At 38.6% G+C, this 17,868-nt stretch overlaps 2 protein-coding genes across 9 annotated transcripts in view; both read left to right on the plus strand.

The window, feature by feature from the left end:
• The window catches only part of TTC28 (tetratricopeptide repeat domain 28), a 648,175-nt gene that overhangs the window by 398,498 nt on the left and 231,809 nt on the right, over window positions 1–17,868 (plus strand). The window lies entirely within an intron of this gene.
• On the plus strand, window positions 1,499–1,906 carry LOC116572502 (40S ribosomal protein S24-like). The gene has a single exon (XM_032311659.1). It carries the CDS (start codon window positions 1,514–1,516, stop codon window positions 1,904–1,906), a length of 393 nt encoding a protein of 130 aa, XP_032167550.1. The 5' UTR covers window positions 1,499–1,513.

Genomic DNA, 17,868 nt, shown 5'->3' on the forward strand with positions numbered 1-17,868 from the left:
AGGGAGCCTGCTTCCTCCTCTCTCTCTCTCAGCCTGCCTCTCTGCCTACTTATGATCTCTGCCTGTCAAATAAATAAATAAAATCTTAAAAAAAAAAAAAAGAGCTGTGTATCACATAGTCCAGGATTTTAATCTTTAACTGGGTATGATATTTGTATACAACAAGACAGATAACAAGGTTTCTTAAGTCTTTCTGGGACAGGTTATCTAGTCCCCTCTTCATGGAGTTGGCTGGGGTGAGGGTTAGAGAACTGTTCCAGCATCCTTGTTTTATACAAAGGTATCATTTCTGGTTCTCTGCCTTCTGTGAACCTATGGCCAGGTTTCCTTCTCCCCATTCAGGTAATCTTCCTCATGTGGGGGCCCCTGGACCACCACTCTATTGGCTCCCATATTTAATATTTTGGTTTTGAATTTCCTCTGTTTTTAGCACCTGGGAGATTTTAACATGTGGTTATATCTGAGATTTCTATGTGTTTTAGTGGGAGGAAGTCCACATCCAGGCTCAGCCACTCTTTATAGCATGTCTTTTCTTTCCTTAATATACGAACCCCTTTTTTTCAGTGGTTCTTGATTGATTGCCATTTTATCAAATCCCAGAGATACTTTTCAGCCTCTTAGCGTACCAGACATTTTTTGCGCATTCAGTATTCCTGAATGAGCACTCTGTTTGAGATAGTCTCCTTCCTTGCTTGGCTTTTCTGTCCTGATTCTTTTAGCACTTTGAATTCTTTCAGTTCATTTTTGGGCTTTCCCAGATATACTCACTCATCAAATGTTGATGTTCTTCAACTTTATTGTTCACTGTGTTTTTCTCTACATTCTCCCTTTGTATGATCCCATATATTTTCATCATTATAACTATTACCAAAAATGTATTTTTAGACTTACCTTTCCTTTCCTCATATACCCACTGGCCTACCAGACGTACACAAACTAAGCTTTTTAAAACCAGGGCTCATTACTTTCCCCTCAAAACTCACTTCTCTCCATAAATTTCTGATTCCACTTAATGATGCCACTGTTTTCCTGGTCATTCAAACAGGAAGCCTTACCTCTTACCATAGATTCTTCCTCTCTTTCTCCCTCAATGCCTCATCTAGCCAGATACCAGGAACTACTGTTTTAGCTCTTAGATCTCGCCCCTCTATCCCTACCACCATATGGAGTTAAGGTCCTCATTGTTCATTCATGTACTCACACAACAAATATATACAGGTTACCTACTATGTGCCAGGTATTGTGTGCTGAGTGCTGAGGTCACAGTAGTGACAAAGACAGTGACGTCCTTGCCCCATGGAGCTTCCATTCACACACAGGATATAGTGAACAAATCAATATGTAATGTATGAGATGACGCTAGGGAGCAAGAAGCCATTGCTTTGCAGAGACATTGTATTGTTACCTAGTGGTGATTTAGGTAACTTGCAGGTTTGGTGTTTGGAATGTGAATAAAATCTGACCTGAAGATTCAATCTGTTATTAAAATAAGTTCCAGAGCTCAGCCACCATCATGAACGACACAGTAACTATCTGGACCAGGAAGTTCATGACCAACCGACTAATTCAGCACAAACAAATGGTTATTGATGTCCTTCATCCTGGAAAGGCAACAGTACCTAATACAGAAATTCGGGAAAAACTAGCCAAAATGTACAAGACCACACCAGATGTCATATTTGTATTTGGATTCAGAACCCATTTTGGTGGTGGCAAGGCAACTGGCTTTGGCATGATTTATGATTCCTTGGATTATGCAAAGAAAAATGAACCCAAACATAGACTTGCAAGACATGGTCTGTATGAGAAGAAAAAGACCTCAAGAAAACAGCGAAAAGAATGCAAGAACAGAGTGAAGAAAGTCAGGGGGACTACAAAAGCCAATGTTGGTGCTGGCAAAAAGTGAGCCAAAATTTTTCACGAGAGGATTAATAAACTAAAATGTTAATGTGAAAAAAAAAATAAGTTCCAGAAAATGCCATACTATGACTATTTCCCTTAAGTTTGAAACATGCAAAACATCATTTACTTTAAGTAGTTTGGAAGTCAAAACAGTTGTTTCCATTACATTACTGAAATGTGTTCCTATAAAAAGTCATTTGATTATATAGATATTTTATATGGTGGTTTTTTCTTTAGTTATATTTAGAAAATTTCCCAGAAGTAGAAATATACACTCCCTTCTCAGGAATATTTAATTTTCTTTTAATTTAATATTTTGTTTCAATTCTCTGAATTTTATTGTTTTTTTTTTTTTTACTTTGTTTTTTTACAATTTTTATGTAGACATGTAAACTTTTTTTGGGTGTCTTTAAAATTATGTGACTTTTTCAGAAAACGATAGCAAGACGAACTATGTTTATGGAATGAGCAGGGACTAGAGTACCTAAATCCTGTCTTGGCATTTAACAGGAAGGGTGTATATTTGGGTATCTTTATACCTACATTATGCTGTTCTTTGGCTTGCTACTGTTGGTGATGAATTTGTTATGTTTCTGAAACAACTATGTAACTGATAACTCCTGTTGGGGGATGGGCAGGGGGCAGAACATTGATTGGGGCTTGCTGGGCGAGTTAACGGCCATCACATCTGTCCCCGTAGTCCGCTTCTGCCAGAGAATGGTGCCAGGTCTTTTGTGGCCTTTGAACACAAACCTGAATCTTTCCCCTAATGTCCTCATCTTTCAAAGACTCCAGCAGGGCTAAATGGAGATGAACCTGGCAGTCTGAAATGAGGGAAAAAAAGATCCCAGCATCCAACTTATTGCAAATGAACAGCTTCTCTCTGGTTTCAGCTGTTTCATTTAGATAAATGCTTCTAGGAAGATGAGACACCATTTGCATTTATGGGTTTAATCGTGGCAGTTACAGCTTAACTATCTGGCTTCGGTTTTGTAGAAATACCTACCATCGTCCACCTCTTCCCCTCCTTTCTTGATCTTGTAGCCATCCTCAACTCAGGCCTGCAAAAGCTGGTGCTGCGGTTTAAAAAGGGTGATCGGAGACTTCACAATCTTATTTCTCACGGTGCTATACTGGACTTTTATTCTTTATTTTGGTTACGGATTTGTCATTGATGATAACCAATGGCTGTTGCTACTCTTGGATAGTGGGACAGGAGTTGTTGAAAATCTGTTGAAGTTGCCTTATCAATCGAGTTGGAGCAGAAGATAGCAGTGGAATCACTCCATATTGGCCCAGGGCTTTTCTGACCAGAGAGTCGTAGCATGTTATTCATATGCACAAATTATGATACTGAATAATTTTGTGGCTATTTCTGAGTTGTGTCCTCACTGCGTATAAATACAGTTTAATTTTCTCTCCTAAAAAAGTTAGTAACTGAGTGGAGAATGTCTTACAGCTAGCTGACGTGGCTAATAACCAGTTGTCTTGGGAGTGTAGGATAAATGCTCATGGCCTTGTTATGTGTTTGTTTTGCTTTTAATCATATGAAGTATGAAATACTGAGGCAGGGAGAGGGAGAAAGGTGGAGAGGCTTTCTGATTCAGGATATTTTTTAATGGATATGGAGTAGAAGTAACCTATCTCGTAGCCCTTTTAATGTTTCAAAGTATACACTTTCTCATGTTTTCATATCATTGGTTCCCTGCATTAGACTGTGAAACACAGCTCAAAATAGGTTAAATAAATTGATTAAAATGATTCCATTAATTAATAATCATATCCACCGTGTATTTGTGAATCACTTTACCTTTTAGTTGATAACTCATACATATTATATTTTTGTTTCTCCCAGCAGTGTCAGAGTCAGGTATGGAGTCCAGTTCTCATTTCCAGTTCTGTGGCTATTCCTCTAAAGTTGGCGCTGGCCAACTTTTTCAGTAAAAGACTAGGTTTTTTTGGGCCAGTAGCAACTATGCAATTCTGCATAGTAACACAAAATCAGCCATAGACAAACTAATGGGTGTGACTGTGTTCCAATTAAGCTTCATTTCAAAAATAGGTGGAGGGTGGGATTTGGTCAACTCTTTGTCTAAACCAATAGCTTCCAAAGTTCCCCTTACTAAAGGGCCTTTTGTGGTTCCCATTTGTGCATCTTTCCAGTCTCTTATATTTTAAAAGTTGGACTTCTTCTTCTTCTTTTTTTTTTTTTTTAAATTTTATTTATTTATTTGAGAGAGGGAGGCTGGGGAGGGGCAAAGAGAGAGGGAGAAGCTACTCCCACTGAACAGGAAGCCTGATGCAGGGCTTGATCCCAGAACCCTGAGATCATGACCTAAGCTGAAGGCAGATGCTTAACTGACTGAGCCACCCAGGCACCCCACAAACTCAGTACTAAATCATAAAGAGTTCAGTCTCCCATTTATAAATTAATGCTAATCAAAACCTATCATGGCCATGTTTCTTGAAAGCTCTGACCACTGAGTCAGATATTGCCTTGTGATACTCAGATTCCAATTTCCTGTCGAGGGCATAGCCACGAAGATGAAGATTTGAAAATTAGAAAACTCAGGCCCTAGGCTAGTGGCTTGCCTCCTTCTCTAGCTTCTGTAGCCTGTTACATGCCAGCCACAAAGAGGGGCCCACTCTGCCATCAGGGGGTGGGAGTAAGCTCCTGACTTCTCCCTTTGTAGGCGGGCATCCCAGCCAGTCTCTCAATCACCAGACAGCCTCAAGCAGCTAACTTAACCCCCAACATTGCTTCCCAAGATAAGCCTTAATACTGTTTGGGAGGGCATAATCATTTCCTTAGTGAGTAAGCATCTTTTTAGAATTATGTATGGAAATATAGATGTGATTCAAATTCAAATACTGATATTCTTGTGTTAGGGAATATATACTTTGAAAATTTAAAAGAATTTGGCTTATTAGATTAATGGGTCAGCCTTGGGATTCTTAATATATGTCTCTGAGTAATTGATTAGACTTGTGATTTTGAATTAGAATGCCTAAGTTTATAAACAATATTGGAATATTAGAGAGCCAAAGAATGATCATATTTAAACATTTACTTATATGAATTATCTATGGGGTGCCTGGGTGGCTCGGTCAGTTGACCGTCTGATTCTTGATTTTAGTTTAAGTCATGATCTCAGGGTTGTGAGATTGAGCCGTGAGTCAGACTCTGCTCAGCACAGAATCTGTGAAATTATACCCCTTTCCTCTCCACATCCCTTCCCCCTGCTCACACTCTCTCTCTCAAATAAGTAGGTAAATAAAATCTTTAAGAAGAAAAGGATTACCTACATTCTTTCTCTGTCAGATAACTAGAGAACTTCAAAAGAGAACTGAATATATTAAATTTATAAATGTAATTTAAAGCATGTAAGTGAATTTAAAACAATCTCTATTTAAATGTGAGAGTAGAAAGAGAATAATCAGAAAACTGAGCTTAAAATCTTAAGAGTGAAGTGGAGTTTTGAATTTTGAAATATAATAAATGAATAAATAAAACATCTTTTCTCTGTAAGTCCTCTAAGACATTAAAAAGAAAAACATCACACTGAAATGATCAGTATGAATATCATCATGACGGTACTGTGCTGATGGAATTCAAGGCACACCAAAGAAATGTGACATTTTAGTTAGATTGCACACTTTACAGTTTCCTAGAGGCCTTTGAAATATTGAAAATGGTTTATGAATCTCACGACTGTCTTCCAGGACCATGATTTGCCAGTTACTTACATTAGACACCTCTCTTATGTGTAGAATTAACTTCTTAGTTGAATGTTAATTGAAATGTTATATTTAAGTGGCTGAGAGTCCTCATTTTAATCACAACAAGAGGAATGAAATCTCAAAGATGCTGCTCTGAGGAACAGTGAATTGGTCTCTACATGAAATAGTGAGTGAGCAGCTGGTCTTCAGGCCTGACCTCTGAGGTAATGTCTCAGAACTGAGTTTTCAATAAAATAGATAAAGAATTTTTATTAAGTTTCCTGAGCTGGAAACACATCCATCCTCTCATTTTGCTGGACAATGTGTTTACCATTAAGGGGCTGCCCGTCTCAGGGAGAGCTCAAGGCGGCCATAGAGGGCACACAACCCTGCTGCAGGGGGAAGTGAAGCTTGGCTGAATCCCACTTGCATTACGGGTCCTGGTGGAGGTGCTGCCCTTTTGCCCTTGTCCTTGGGAAATTCATCAGTTTTTCGAGCTACGAGAGATTACAAGACATTATCTCATTCAGCCCTCTGACTCTAAGGAGGAATGCACTTAAATTATCTCTGGCAAAGGAGAATGTCTTCATGTACTACTTGTATAATTCAAAATTAATTTTGAAGATTGTATTTTTTTTTTAATTACCTGTGGGAGATTCTGTTCTACCTACTCCTAAGATCTGCAGGGATGGTGAATCGCCTTGCTACCCTTTGAGAAGTAGTGACAAGAAAGATAATTAGAGCTTATAGATATCGAACATTTTCTGTGTGCCAGATACTGAAGCAAAAACTTTCTGTGCATTCACTTATTTAATCCTCACAGCTACCCAGTGGGGCAGATACTGTTCTTGTCCTCATTTTGGAAATGAGCAGACTCAGGGTTAGAGCTCCCGAGTGGTGGAGCTGGGATGTGAAACCTGGGTTTGTCTCATTTCAGGAACTGTGCTTTCAAATCTTCATGTTACTCTCACTTCCCAGTTGTGGTACTTAGTTTGTCATATTGTGTTTTTCTTCTGGGAATAGATTATTAGACTATACAAAGAATTATATCATACAGTGCAAATGGGAGAATTGGGGGCATTAAGGAATTCGTGTTATTCTGCGAGTCCTACCTATTATTAATTAACTTGTGCAGTATTTATGTTTGGAAGGACGTATTTACCCACATGGTATAGACAATATAAAAGGAAAAACCGTTTGTATAGTTCTGTATATCCTCCCTGTGTTAAATACCCCATAGTGCTTTAGGTTTTCATTTTGTTCCCTCTATGTGGAAAAGTGGAGAAGCTAGACTAGTGAATTATCAATCCTTTGCGAAATGAATTAGGAAACAACCTGCAAGAGAACCTTGATGTGAAATGAGAGTGTGGACCTTTATTCTTGACCTCTTGGATTAGAAGCCATATAGGTTTATGAGGTACTTTGGGCAGAATCCTTTCTTTTTCCCTAAGTAAACATCAATGGAGGGCGCAGTCTAGTGTGGCTTCCTTGGGTGTATATTATGAAGGACAAAGCAGCAGCCAGAAAGAGGGATCTTATTCCAAGTCTTTCCTCTTTACTAGTTATTGAGCTGAAAAAACAAAAACAAAAACAAAAAAATCCCTACCTATTTATTTGAGTGGTGTATATGGTGTAGGGTATATATTGGCTATTTTCACAATATTTTTGTAGTTGGCAGTGTTGAGAATTGTGTTCTGTTTCAAATTCTAATGTCCTCCTTAATTAAAGAGCACCTCTGGAATTAAGTCTCATTTTTTCCAAGGCGAATGAGACCCTAAGAAAGGAGTAGAGATTAAAGTAAATTCAACCCCCAGCCTGGCCCCTGGTTTCTAAGCTGGCTACAGTGAGAACTGTCAGGGAGATAGATGGGGGCTCTAAGGTTTCCTGGAGTTTTCAGCCATGTGTGGGCACCACATGTGGTGTGTTCAGTGAATACAAATACAAGAACACATGCTGTTTCCATTAGGGACACTTCAGACCCCTCTCTGTCCCCAGCCTTACTACAGAGTTGAATGGGTCATTTATCATAGGCCACTTACTGATACTGACTGGTGCTCAGGCCCTGTTACAAGTAGGCAGCAAACAGTGTGACTTAGTTCTTTTAGAATGTTTATTATACAAGGATATTATTTTTTGAGAATATCCAAGCTCATTTGCACAGAAGAAACATTTTATTAGGTGCTTGTAGCAGGGAAATGTTTTTAAAATGCAAATCTGACCATGTGTCTACCTTGCTTCAACCTTTCAGTGACTCATGATAGTCAAAATCATTCAAGACCAGGTTCTGCCTTCTCTGTAGCCTCATCCCCTTTGTTACCTCTAGAAGACTAAATTGCTGTTAGCTATCCACAAGTATCAGACCATTTTTAGCCTTCCCTTGACCTCTGCTTCTTGTGCCTTTTGTTGACAAGGCCTTTCTCCTCCTTGAAAAGGTATTCACATTTTATAAGACTTAGGTCAGGTATCATTTCCCCCAGCAAGCCTTCCCTATTTCTCTTCTCCCAACCTGGGTTTAGCATCCTCTTCCCCCTTTTGCTCAGAAAATGGGGAGATGTCATCTGTTATAGGGAGCTCTTCTCTCTCTGTATTGAAACAGTGTTTCTGCCCCCGTCTCCTGGTGCGAGCCGCTAGAAGGCTGGCTTGCATTCCTTTCCTCAGCCACCTTTAGGTGCCCAGCCCAGTGTCTGGAGCAGCACCGAGGCAGCCGCTAGTGATTCTTGAACTCAATTGGGCTGCCTTGTAAGCAACTCTGGGCTTCACTCAGGCACAATCACATGTGATTCTCATTATATCCCTTATCCCAGTGCCTCGCACACCCACATCATGAGAAAGTTCATACTGAAGAACTGGCCGGCAGTGTGACTCCTTCAATTTTCCTTGATTGAAGAGTGCAGATACCCAAAGTGTACAGTCTGTTTTCCTTCGTGAGTGTTGTCACTGGAGACACTCTTTATTGAGTGTTGTCTCTTGTGGGCCCCTGAGGCACCCAGCAGCCGTATCGTCTATTGTTTACAGTTAGCAGGAAAGTAGTATCTTAGAAAGAGCATCTCATATCTTGATCTTAATCATTTTTCTGTTTTATTTGGCATAGCTGTTCAGAGTCGGACAGATCTTGTCCTCAGCGAGGGCTCTGGTAGTTTCTCATGGTTTCAGTGTGTGTTTGCATGCTGTTTACTTTCAAGAAAGGCATTTTCCCAACCAGGTGCTGGGATGGACACATGGTTGTTTGGATTTACTCTATCCCTGCCTTTTTTTCTGTCTTACTGTTTTTACTCGTTTGCTATCCTTGGTCTTCCCTCTCCTTACCATTCCTCTAGGAGGCCACATAGCACAACGGGAGAAAGAGGAGCTTTGAAGCCTGGGATCTGGGATAAGAGTGGAGCTCACCATTTACTAGATTATGACTGGCCTGCAGTTCATCACTTTTGAGCCTTAATTTTCTTGTTTGAAAATGGGGATAGTTCCTATGTCTTAGGTTGGTGTGAGGATTTAGTGAGTTAACATACATATAAAGTTGGCAAATACTAGGTCACTGCGATCATTACCACATACAACTCTGCTAGGGTCTATGTGGGGTATAAAATACTGACACATGAGACAAGTAAGTAGCAATATAAGGTATTATATGCAAAGAGACAAGATTAGCTCCTTGAAGAATCACAAAATGTTAAAAATCAGGAAAGAGCCTTGGAGACTAGCTAGTCTAATCCTTCCACTAAAAACAGGGTTTAAATTTTGACTATATCATTTATTAACTATATCACCTTAGATTTACTTCCTTATCTATAAAATAGGGAAATCACTAATATGTATCCCTTTACGGAAGTGGCCTAAGGATGAAATGGTATCATTACTGTGCATTAATAAATGATAGTATTGGTATTACTGTAATTGTTAATAATAGAAGGTATGTAATCTTCCTGCTGCATTTTGGTTTTATATTAAAAATAGTTGGAAGTCTGTGATTTTTTTTTTCCCCGATCATGACGCATGGAGAACCGTTAAAACTGTTACACAGTTTTCATGTATCTGCTAAAGGAAATTTCTGCCTCTAAATGTTATCAAAACCCCAAAGGGAAGCTACTGTTCCCAGCCATTTGTGAATGTAAGCATGACTTCTGAAAAACAACTTTCCACGGTATAAAAATGAAGGTCTGGCCTGCTTTCTCTCTCTCTACATTCTGTTCTAACAAGCTGTAAGGGCATCTGAATGATAACTGTTCTCTCTCTCTTAATACATAATGTCTCTGCTTGAACTTATCTTGCTTGTAGGCATGACACAGTAACATCAAGGCTGGGCACTCTCAGTAGACCTCCTCCTAGGTGTATGTGGATGGCCAGCTAGATCACTTTCACTTCACTGAGCTGTGAAATTGACACCAAATTGTGCCATTAGCTTGTTTCTGAAGGGTATGTTGTGCTGGATGTTCTCTTCTTGCTTGCATGGTACATGAAAAAAGATGACAAGATAAAAATGTCCCATAAATGAACATGAGGGAGGAAATTTAGATGTAATTTGTCGTGAATTAAAAACATTGAATAATGTATCAAGAGCCCCTGGAAGCAGGGGTGCTGAGAATTCAGAGCAGGCAGCCAGTACTTGGGGGGAAACTGTAGAGCTTTAGGTTTTTCTTCTAAAGCTTTTTCAGATTTTTATTTGCCTTCTTGATACCCTGCTAGCAAGAGGACAGTCTTGCAATCAGTTAAATCATTCAGTAGCAGGATCTGTCTGTTTCCTGACTTAGGTGTAGTGGTGTGTTAATGTGTCTTTTTTCTCTCTAGATAAATAATTCTTTGCCTGCCTTTTGATTTAAAACACTGAGATAGATTATTTCTTAGTAAAATCTTTCTCCTATAGTTGAAAGGAAGCAAAGGTTACCTGTAAATGTGGGAGGAAGAGATTTCTCGGAGTGGATGCACATCATCCTCTTGAAAGCGTTCTGCACGGTAAAGCAGTGGCTGGTCTCCATCTAGCCTTTATATTTTCCCTTTGTTTTTCTCCCAGCTATCCACTTAGCTCACTCTCTTACCCCTCCTGGCTTTTCTCCTGCCTGTCTTCCCTCCCTGCTTTATTTTCTCCTCAGAACTTAGCACCATCTAACTTCCTGCCATGTTTATTGCTTCTTGGCAAATATATATATGTTTCACACTTTGACATCTCTGAAATTGGGATATCTCTAATAATCAATGATGTCCTAGATTATGAAAAATAAATATGTGTATTAGTTCAGTTTCCTTATTGTCTTTTTCTCACCTTTAGTTATAAGCTCCACGAGGCAAAGATTTCTCTTTATGTTGCGCATTATATATATCCAGTGCCTGTAGTATTATGGGAACTCAGTATTTGTTGACTGATTTGATAAACTGTCTCAGTTCAGGGAATTTTGAGGAAAAGTTATTCTACATTTATTCCTTTGTCCTTGTCTGAACCTCCCTTAGGCCCCCTACTCTTCACCTTTATCTTAGCTTGCTTATCTTGTCTGTACCAGAGGATACTCTCACTTTGCCTGGCCTCCAGTCTTCTCCAGCTAGCTTGTGAGGTCACTAAAGTAGTGAGGTGGGCGGACAGAGGATATCTGTTCCCTATTTCCTGTAATTCAAGCCTAAACTCCAAGAATTTCCCTGCCAGCTCAGACCTTACTTTGCCTAGCTCTATAGTTATTTATAGTCTGTAGTCATGATAGGAGCATCAAAGCTTGCCCTGCATTAGGGCAGGGCTTTTCAAATTCTGTGGCTAAGGATCAGTCTTTTTTTTTTTTTTTTTTAAGATTGTATTTATTTATTTGGCAGAGAGAGATCACAAGTAGGCAGAGAGGCAGGCAGAGAGAGAGAGAGGAGGGAGCAAGCTTCCTGCCAAGCAGAGAGCCCGATGCGGGACTCCATCCCAAGACCCTGAGATCATGACCTGAGCCAAAGGCAGAGGCTTAACCTACTGAGCCACCCAGGCGCCCAGGATCAGTCTTAAATTAACAACCCATCACAGGGGTCCTGGCTGACTCAGCCAGTGGAGTGTGAGATTCTTGATCTCAGGATTTGGGTTCAAGCCCACCTTGGGTGTAGAGATGACTGAAAAATAAAAAACACAAAACAATTCACCACAAATTGACATATTTGTAAAATACAAAAAAAAAAAAAGCAAAAATGAAATACATTTTTAAAAAAAGATTTTTATTAGAGAGAGAGAGCATGCAACATGAGTTGGGAGGGACAGAGGGAGAAGGAAAGCAGCCCTCTGAGCAGGAAACCGAATGTGGGGCTTGATTCCCAGACCCTGGAATCATGACCTGAGCCAAAGGCAGATGCTTAACAGACTGAGCCATCTAGGCACCCCAAAATAAATTTTTTAAAAGATAGATATACAAGCCACAATTTTTAAATTAGATTAAATAGATATATCAATTTGATAAAAATGTTTCTATACTTACTCTCAATTTCTGTGCTTATCTCATTGCAGACCAGTTATAAACAGTTTGTAGATCAGGGACAGCCTATGAACCACAGCTCGAGAAGTTGTCTTAGAGCATGGTTGCCCAATTTTCTGTCTGTTCAGTTTTAGCATGCCCTCTAAATGGAATCTGTTACTATTACTTCTGCCTTTACAGGTTATTAGTCTTAGGTATTAAAGTTGAAACTTAACCAAAACTAGGCAACAGCAGTAACTGATTGGTTAATGGGAAAAATCATTTAGAATAGAAATCATAGCAAGGATATGTACATATCCAGGCATGTTATTTCAACTAAAACAAACATGAAAAACGCCCAACAACTTTAACGTGTAGAACCAAGGTCTTTTCTTTTAATCTGGGCCTTAGATTTCAGCAGACTTGTTCTTATATAAACTGTATCCATTTACAAGTTCAGTTTCTTCAAAGACATGAAAGAATTGAGTGCAGCATTTACAAAGAAACCTGGGTGCAGAAGCTCTTTAGATTTTTATGATTTAAAGAAATTGATAGTTATTGCACCTACATTGGATTCACCACAAATTCATTGTCTTTCTAAAAAAATTCATTGTTGGGGTGCCTGGCTGGCCGAGTCGGTGGAACATGCGACTCTCGATCTCAGGGTTGTGAGTTCGAGCTCTGTGTTGGGTGTAGAGATAACTTAAAAATAAAATCTTAAAAAAAAAAAAAGAATTCAGTGTTTTTTGGGGGGAAAATAAGAGCTTTGTTTTTGTGCTCATAGTTAATTGATTTACCTTCTATAATTCCTGTAACAAATAAATGTGACACACTGGTTTGGGAGCAGTCATAGCAGACTCTTGGTAAATGAACTGTTCCATTAGGAGAAGTTCAAGGTGCCAGGGAATACTGGAGAGTAGACGGCAGTCCCAAGTGGTTGGTGTGCTTGGCACTGGACAGTGTGTTCAATGGAGGGAACAGATAGCAGGGGATAATCTGTGTGTTTGTAGGAAAAATCCCTAAAAATAGTTTCTTTTTTGCCATTTTATTTATGCTTCCTTTCTTCAAAGTGCCACTTTTAAGCTTTTGGTATTTATAGTGTTCTGTTTAATGAATCTGTTTTCAGCCATCCTGTTTATGATTATAAATGCTTCATTCATATTTTTGCTTTTTAAAAATTTTTTTATTTTATTTTTTTTTACTTACAAAAGAGCCTGGTCTTTTTAGTATATAACCATGTGCTACATCCCACTCCTTTGATTGTTTTAGTTACCTTTCTCTGGTTTCACCATCACTTTGTTACATTGTTATAACCCAACTGCTTTAAGTCCTGTGTCTGAAACATGAGAGGAGAGGAAGCACATTTTTTTTAGCTTTCTGTTTTTATATAATATCAAACTCACAAAAAACTTGTAAGAGTAGTACAAAGAGTACACTTATCATGATGAGCACTGAGGAAGGAATAGAACTGTTGAATCACTATATTGTTCACCTGAAACTAAAATAACATTGCATGTTAATTATTCTGGAAAAATTTTAAAAACTCTTAAAAAAGAGAAAGTAGTACAAGGAACTCTTGTGTGCCTTGTACCCCGGTTCAATCATTATACTGACTTTCTTTATTGTGTTTTCTCTCTCTCCATATTTTTTTTTATCTTGAATCTTTAAAAAAAAGATTTATTTCCTTATTTTGGAGAGAGAGGGTGTACACTTGTATGAGTCAGTGGAGAGGCAGAGGGAGAGAATCTTCAAGAGAAATGGGACTCTATCTCAGGACCCATGAGATCATGACCTGAGCCAAAACCAAGACTCAGATGCTTAACAGACTGAGCCACCCGGGTACGCCATCTTGAATATTTTGAGAGCAAATTATGAAAACTTGCCTTTGATCCTTAAACTCTTCAATTTGTATTTACTGCAAATAAGGACCCACCCTCCCTCCCTCCTTGCTTCCTTCCATCCTTCCTTCCTTCCTAACCATAGCACAATTATCAAAGTCAGGAATTTATGTCAATTCAATACTATTATTAAATCCACAGCTCTTACTCAAATGTTGTCAGTTGTCCCAGTAACTTCCTACCTGGTTGTTTCCTGGTCTAGGATCCAATCCAGGATTATACATTGCATTTACTTTTCATGTCTCCTTAATCCTCCTTCACTCTGAATAGTTTCTCAGTCTTACTTTGTCTTTCATGACCTTCACACTTTTGAAGAGTGTGGGCTATTTCTTCGGTGGAATTCTCCTCTTTGGGTTTGATGAAACCCCCAAATTTAGAATTTGCGTTTGTCTGATGTGTCCTCATGATTAGATTCCAATTATACATTTGGGGGACAGGAATCCCACAGAAGTGATGCTGACTTTTCTCAATGCACCCTCAGGGGCCACATGGTTTTGGAGGCCTCCTTCCTAGGCAGGTGAATTTTTATCACTTCTTTCAGTGGGGGTCTGCCAGGTTTCTGTACTGTGCAGTTACTTTTTTCTTTGTAATTTCTAAGTAATTTGTGGGGATACATTTTGAGACTAGATTACATATATTTCCTGTTTATCCCTTTTATTTTTCTTTGTTGGCATTTTATCAGAAAGAAGAGCTTTCCCTTTTCTAACCTTTATTCATTTATATCAGCATGGTTTCATGGATTCTCATTTTATTTTGTATTTCATTAAATGGGTTAAAAAACCTGTTTCTATTTTTATTTAATTTGATTTGATGCTCAAGTTGTCCCAGACTTGGGAGCCCTTTTAACCTGATTCCTGTAGCCTTTTGACATTATCCATTATTCTTTGAGCATTTCTTTACTTTCTGGTACAATGAGACATTTCAGGCTCAAAATCTGCTTTTCCTGCCCAGGTGTCAGAATCAGCCATTTCCCCAACTAACCCTTGTTCCTTTTAGAAGGGAATGGTTTTTAGACATCAAGATCTCAACTACAGGTGTGCTCATTCCTAATGAGTTAACAATATTCCTCTCTGTAAACTAAGATGGGGAAAACTAGTTGTATACATATTATCTCTATGTCTCTATATATCTTTGTGTAGCTCACATCAGAAATATATGTTATACATGCACATACATTTGTATATAAATATATACATAATACATACATATATGTCTATAGCTATTTCTACATTTAACTGTATTAAAAATCATGTATTAAAAATCATGACTCCTTGCAAATACCTCCAATTCCAGTCTAAATCATAAGAGTGTTCATTCTAGTCTTTCCTCTTTCCATATTTATAACCCTTTTATTCAGGAGTGAGAAACTCGACTTCTGTTATCCTCAATGTATGTTCTCAGTCCTTCCATATACAAAATTTGTTTCAGAAGTGCTAATTCACATCATGATAAACAAACTCCCTAACTGGATTCAGTGTTTGTTTATATCTGTTTTTGTCTTTATGTGAGGGTACATAATCAAAAGTTCAAGAGCTTGATTCACAAGTTCCTTGGGTTAGTTCCCATTTTTTAGTATAATTATATAATTCATCTGAAATACAATTAGCTTCATTTATTTCTGTCATGTAATAAATAGAGTTCAGGGATGTTGCTAAAAATAAACATCCTACAATACATAGGACAGCCCCCCACAATATTATTTATCTCCAAATATTGATAGTACCAAAGATGAGAAACTGTGGTGTATAACCAGTGAGATGTGGTGAGGGCCTGGGATGGGGATAGGTCTTAGGAAGATTAGTTTCTTCAAGGCATTCCCTTCAGGAGAGGGTCTCAGGCAAGGGGACCCTTGGAGGCTTTAGGTCCTCGGCATCATAAGACTATGCCTGCCATCTCCATTCCTTTTTTTAGGGTCCCATTCCTTTTTTCTTTTTCTTCCCTGTGAGAACCTGGTAGAGTGGCTGGAGGAGAAACCCCTCTTTCTGCCGAAATTTTCCAGGAGCTTTATGTTATTATGCTAGACCATATTAAGCCTTTAGCAATTTGTTGACATTTTTTAGTTTAGTTTTCTTATTGGCTTTATGGTGTTCGACAGCATATGTCTCAGGTAGCAAATACTCAGTCCTGTTTCTGAAGTTACTTGTATCTAGATTTTAGGTTAGTTCTCTGCCCTGTGACCTCCATCGTCCGATCAGTTCAAGACACTGATTTGTACTTTGTCCAGTTTTTTCTTGCTTTAAGATGGAGTGATGCTCTTTCCAGTTTTCTGCATTTTTACTCTGAAACCAGAAGTCACTAGCCACATTTTAACTTCTCAATAGCCACATGTGGCTGTTGGCTACCATGTTGAACAGAAGAGATTATAGAATATTTCTTTCATTGTAGAAGGTTCTATTGAACAGCACTGTGTTAGATAGGAAATTGGGAGGCAAGAAGGAAAGAAAAAGGATAAAAATTCTCCTTTGGTCGTAATGGAATAACTAGGATTGAATTAGTCCTTCCACTGTAAAAAAATCTATAACTCTGGCTAATACCCATGAAAAAAACCATTTTCAGACATTAAACAAACAGTTCAGGACTGTGATCCCTGAGAAAGAGGAAATAGTATGTATAGTATGTATAGTATGTATTAGGTTCTACCTAGAGCCACTTAACCAGTCATGGTGCAGGGAGTGGAACCCAGATGGCGCCCAGTGGTCTCACTGAATGGAAGAAAAATAGATCATAGTCTGAGGAGTCTGAAATATCTAGAATTTGTGGAGCAGCAACAGGAAAAGTTGAAAAGAGAACAACTTCCAGAAATAGAGGCTATATGGATCTTCTGGGTCTTTGGATGTGTCCTAAGCTATATTTGCATAAGATCAGTTTCCATGACGTCAGACAAAATAACTCCTGGGACAAAAACCACTACCTGGGATCTGTGTCGATAAACTGCTGGAACTACCACAGGGCCAGACTGGAAAGGCCTTGTTGAACAGCCACAGCATTTAGTAAAGAGCCTAAAAAGACCAGAAGTAGGACTAAACATCCTTGGTAAAGGCACTGCTGCATGTACTCTAACAGACTTCCAAAGAAGTCTTGAAATAAACGAATCCGTGAATAAGTGATACCCATGATGGAATTAACAGGCAAGTACTTTACAACAGGTATTATAAGTATGTTCAAGGATTTCAAATTGATGGTTGATAGAGGGGAATAGGATGGAGGAAGTGGGAAGAATAGGTGAAGGGGATTTAAGAGGTATAAACCTCCAGTTATAAAATATGCAAGTCATGGGATGAAAGTACGGCATAGGGAATATAGTCCATAATATTGTAATAACTTTGTATAGTGGCAAAGGGTGCTTACACTTATCATGATGAGCATCTCATACTGTATATAACTGTCAAATCACTATGTTATACACCTGAGACTAATGTAGTAGGCCAACTATACTTTAAAAATAAAAAATAATAAACATGTTCAAGGCTTTAAAAGAGATCATTTGATATAATGAAGGGAGAAATGGAAGCTATCCAAAAGAACCAAATGAAACTTCTAGATTGGGAGAATATGATATGAAAAATGAAAAATTACTGGATGGGCTTAATAACAGAGTAGACACAGCTAAAGAAAAGATCAAAGAACCTAAATGTGGAACAAGAGAATCCATCCAAACTGAAGAAAAGGAAAAATGGCCTAGCAAAATGCATAGAGCCTCAGTGGTCCTCTGGATATTTTAAGTGTTTTGCCACATGTGTAATTGAATTCCTGGAATAGAGCATACAAGTATTGAAGAAATAATGACCTAGGAATTTCCTAATAGTATGAAAATTATACAACCATGGAGCTCAGTGAACCCTGTCCATACAGGATGAACATGAAGTAAACCCACACCGAGGCACACTGCACCCAAACTGTTGAAAACACATGATAAAGAGAATGTCTGAAAAGCACAGAGAAAAAAG

This window comes from Mustela erminea, chromosome 13 (assembly GCF_009829155.1).
Source record: "Mustela erminea isolate mMusErm1 chromosome 13, mMusErm1.Pri, whole genome shotgun sequence".
NCBI classification, from domain to species: Eukaryota; Metazoa; Chordata; class Mammalia; order Carnivora; family Mustelidae; genus Mustela; species Mustela erminea.